This window comes from Perca fluviatilis, chromosome 18, assembly GCF_010015445.1.
Source record: "Perca fluviatilis chromosome 18, GENO_Pfluv_1.0, whole genome shotgun sequence".
Taxonomy (NCBI): domain Eukaryota; kingdom Metazoa; phylum Chordata; class Actinopteri; order Perciformes; family Percidae; genus Perca; species Perca fluviatilis.
Window position 1 is genome coordinate 18,658,658 of NC_053129.1, and position 3,591 is coordinate 18,662,248.

General features: G+C 42.2%; 1 protein-coding gene across 3 annotated transcripts in view; it reads right to left on the reverse strand.

The window, feature by feature from the left end:
- Window positions 1-251: 251 nt before the first annotated feature.
- LOC120546602 (leucine-rich repeat-containing protein 74A-like) overlaps window positions 252-3,591 on the reverse strand; it is an 8,811-nt gene continuing 5,471 nt past the window's right edge. For 2 of the 3 annotated variants that reach the window (XM_039781660.1, XM_039781658.1), the window contains 5 exons: window positions 3,326-3,520; window positions 3,131-3,226; window positions 2,897-3,025; window positions 2,635-2,739; window positions 1,891-2,495 (listed from right to left, as the gene is read on the reverse strand). In XM_039781660.1, coding sequence (XP_039637594.1) covers window positions 2,373-2,495; window positions 2,635-2,739; window positions 2,897-3,025; window positions 3,131-3,226; window positions 3,326-3,520 — 648 coding nt within the window. In that variant the 3' untranslated portion in view covers window positions 1,891-2,372. Of the gene's footprint in view, window positions 1,543-1,890; window positions 2,496-2,634; window positions 2,740-2,896; window positions 3,026-3,130; window positions 3,227-3,325; window positions 3,521-3,591 lie in introns of those variants that run through there. The other variant, XM_039781659.1, reaches the window with a different exon arrangement.

Below are 3,591 nucleotides of genomic sequence, written 5' to 3' on the forward strand. Positions count from 1 at the left end.
TTATAGATGTGAGCCTTGTGCATGTACAAAAAATTATTATATATAATATTCTTAATAAATCTTATAATTTTGTGCAGTTAATTTAGAAGACACTCATCCCAGTGTGAGAGTTTCTACTGGCTAAATTTGAATGTACAATACTGTAATGTGGATTTAAATGCATTTGCCTGATCTTTTTATTAAGATGCAGGAACAAGGAGACAGAGGCAATGCTCACATCAGGGTAAGAACTTTCATCTTTTCACACGGACATTTAACAAAAAAAGATGTGTCTTTACAAAAAGCTTTTGAAGGTAAACTGGAAGGATAGATTTCCAGTTTGCTTATATGAATGGTAATGGTGGCAGTTGTCTGAATGAATCTTGTAGGGCCTGGATCTTGGGATCTCAGGCAACCCCTTGCCATCTATACCAGACATATTTTAAATGATGTGAAGGAACCGAATGCACTGTCTGGAGGATCCAGGAGAAGCTCCATAGAGGAAGATGATGACAATGAAGAAGAAGAGGAGACTTGGAGGAGTTTGCAACTCTGACGGCTACCACATCTCCTCAGAAAGTGATATTGACGTCATTGGCTTTGATGATGCCAATCCCGCTGGAGCTGACATGGAAGTCAACCACCATGTTGAAGAAGAAGAGTGTCTGGAGGATCAGGAGGGGAAAGCGACGACGACGACAAAGTAGGTGAAAGAAGCAACAAGATATATATTTATATATGTCCTCATGACCCACGATATTAGGTGTCAAGCCGTTTACACATGACTCAGTAAAGACGGTGCGTCCTGTCATTGTCTTCTCTGTGGTTACCACTGGAGCCACCAGACAGAAACAGATTGCACTGTTGGATATCACACCTTGAGACAATTCACCCTTAATAATCCTACCCTGCAGGGTCTGCATAAGTAATGCTTTACATGCATATTCATAAGCGTGCTGTTTCCTTTACAGGCTATTTCATTCAAAGCTAACCAATGTGGCGAAACAACTAGCTTGCATCTGGCCCTATTCTTTCTCTCCTCTCGGTCCTTTGATATGGACGCCAGCTCTCTTTTTCTTCCTGCTCTTGTTCTGTTGTCATACCAGAAGATTATTTTTGGATGGAGAGAATGAGGCAGAGGACCCTGTGGCCCAGGCGCACACACAGCTGGCAGCGCTCAGGTGGGTGCAGCTGGTTGGTGTCAGAGGTTCAAGTATTCACACTGGACAGAATTGGGTTGAGCTAAGGACTACTGTGGAAGGGGGAGTTATTAGGATACAACCGTCAGTGGTGCACATTACTATTGGGTTTGTGATGTCAGTTCCACCTCCTTATACTGTAAGTATCTACAGTATATTTTGCAAAAATGTGAAATTGTGAGATTTGTATGGCAAAAAAATGGAGTCCCTTCTGAATATCCAAAGTCCCATTTGTAGCATATAAAGAACAAAATCAAATAACAGACTCCATTAACTTTTATTTGAAGATGTGTCCTCTGTTATCCCTAATCCTCATCTTGGTGGTGCTGTACGTCTCTGTATCTATGACAGCTCAGCAAACTGACTGCAACAAAGAGAGACCAGTGTGTTCACAAAATCGTAAAGGTTTTGCAAAGATCCAGGACTTAGCCAAAAAATGTGAACATCGACAACATCTCAGTCCCTCCCCCCTTTCCGCTAAAGCCCAAAACGGTCTCCTAAGCCCCTCCCCCAACAAGGGAGAATGAATGCGTGTGCATGAGCAGTGATTGATACGCAGTTAGACACCTCCCCTGGCCATGATTGGTGCATCTGAACAGGGAGCGTTGGGTTTTTGCAAATCACACTACAGGCTGTAGGTGGTGCCAGAGGAGCTGGATTTATTTATTTTTTTAATTACCTGCTTCATGTAGTTCTACTGGAACATTGGGTCAGTTTCAGAAAATATGACAGAAAGTTAGTTTTATAAGTCTTACCTACTGCACCTTTAAGAGTGAAGGACAAACTACACTACACGGTCCATTGCATCTGAGCAATCTCCATGCACTGAAGACCGTGAGGCTCTACTCTACTCTAGAAAAAGCTTGTAAAATTACTATTTTCCAAGGTCAACAATGAACAAGAAACATGTTTCCCACTTAACCCGAGCAAGATTTATTCAGGTTTCAAAACCAAATAAATCTGAAATGATCTGATGGTTGTACACCACAAAGGTAAGTGGGAAAGCGTGTTTTATTTTTCAAGTGGATGACCTGGCCCTTTTAAAACTAAGCATTTTGGTCCACCACAAACCTGTTTATTTTCTTCTTCTCTTAAAAAGTTACTTCATGAAAAAAGTTACTGATTAAGTTTCTTCTTGACTAGCAGAAAAAAAGTACTTTTTGTCTGCAAGGTAAATATTGGATGACAGAACTATTATAATGAGCCTACATACACCAGTTCACAGACTAACCTGTAGATGATGGTGGCTGTGCATTTCTTGTCAAACATCCTGATCAACCACTCGAGCTGCCGCTGATCCAGAGGTATGTTAGCTGCCTGCAAGCATGACAACATCATTTTCTCCAATGCTCGTTCATACAACAGTGAATATCTGAATACTTCAGACCAGTTAAGTGATGAACGACATGTAATGACGTGATATTTTCAGTGTGACGTGAGAGATTGTTAGCCTGACCTTTACAGCCTTCCTGAAGGCAGCGGTGGAGACCTTCGTGGTTCCTTCTTTATCCAAAGCTTGGAAGAAATCCAAGATGCTCTCATTTCGCTCTTCAAGGAATTTCTATGAAAGTATCCAGATCATGTTTTCTAGAGTACACAAGCCTTGGGACTATTTCTGTAAATATTTTTGTATATTTTTCATAGATAATTTGTTAATATCCTAATCATAAACTGTATTCTGTCACCAGATCTCTCTGCCTTTGATCATGACCGCTGACCTGAAAGATCTGGAGGGCGGAGGAGTTCCTGGTGACAGAACTCATGGCGCTGTGTCGAACATCCAGAGCAGGACGCCCCTGACGGGCTTTTTCCAACAGCTCCACAAAGGCCTCGCAGACAAACACTGTCTGCAGAACACACAGCAAAGAAGTATACATATTCACAGAGACAAGATTCCTATTTAAATATGTGAGTTCATATGCGAAGGTGAAAATAGTTTTTTCTTCACTTACAGAAATATCAATCTCCTCCACGGCTGATTTCATGTTGTTGGTAATTGTTTTGAGCAGCGTCAGAGCGCCGATATTTGTCAGGGGGTTATGGGAGAGCTGAACAACACAATACAGACAGACCAAACCTTACATTTAACATAAATAAAAAATAAAAAATAGCAGTGCTCCGGGATTTACCCTTTTTTGTGCGCTCACCTTGAGGACCCTGAGGGTGTCGTTGGCGGCCAGGCCCTGGCAGAGAAGTGTCGCAGCCTGGTCGTCTATACTGTTACTGCTGAGGTCCAGCAGCACCAGTGTGCTGTTTTGTTTCAGTGCTTGACCCAGTGACTCTGCCTCGATGTGGCCAAAACCGTTCCATGACAGCTGGAGCTGCTTCAGAGTCGAGTTCACCTGGGGAAAGGACAATGACAAACGGCTATGATACCATTACACAGAGCAGTAAATATTCACCGAAGCCTTGT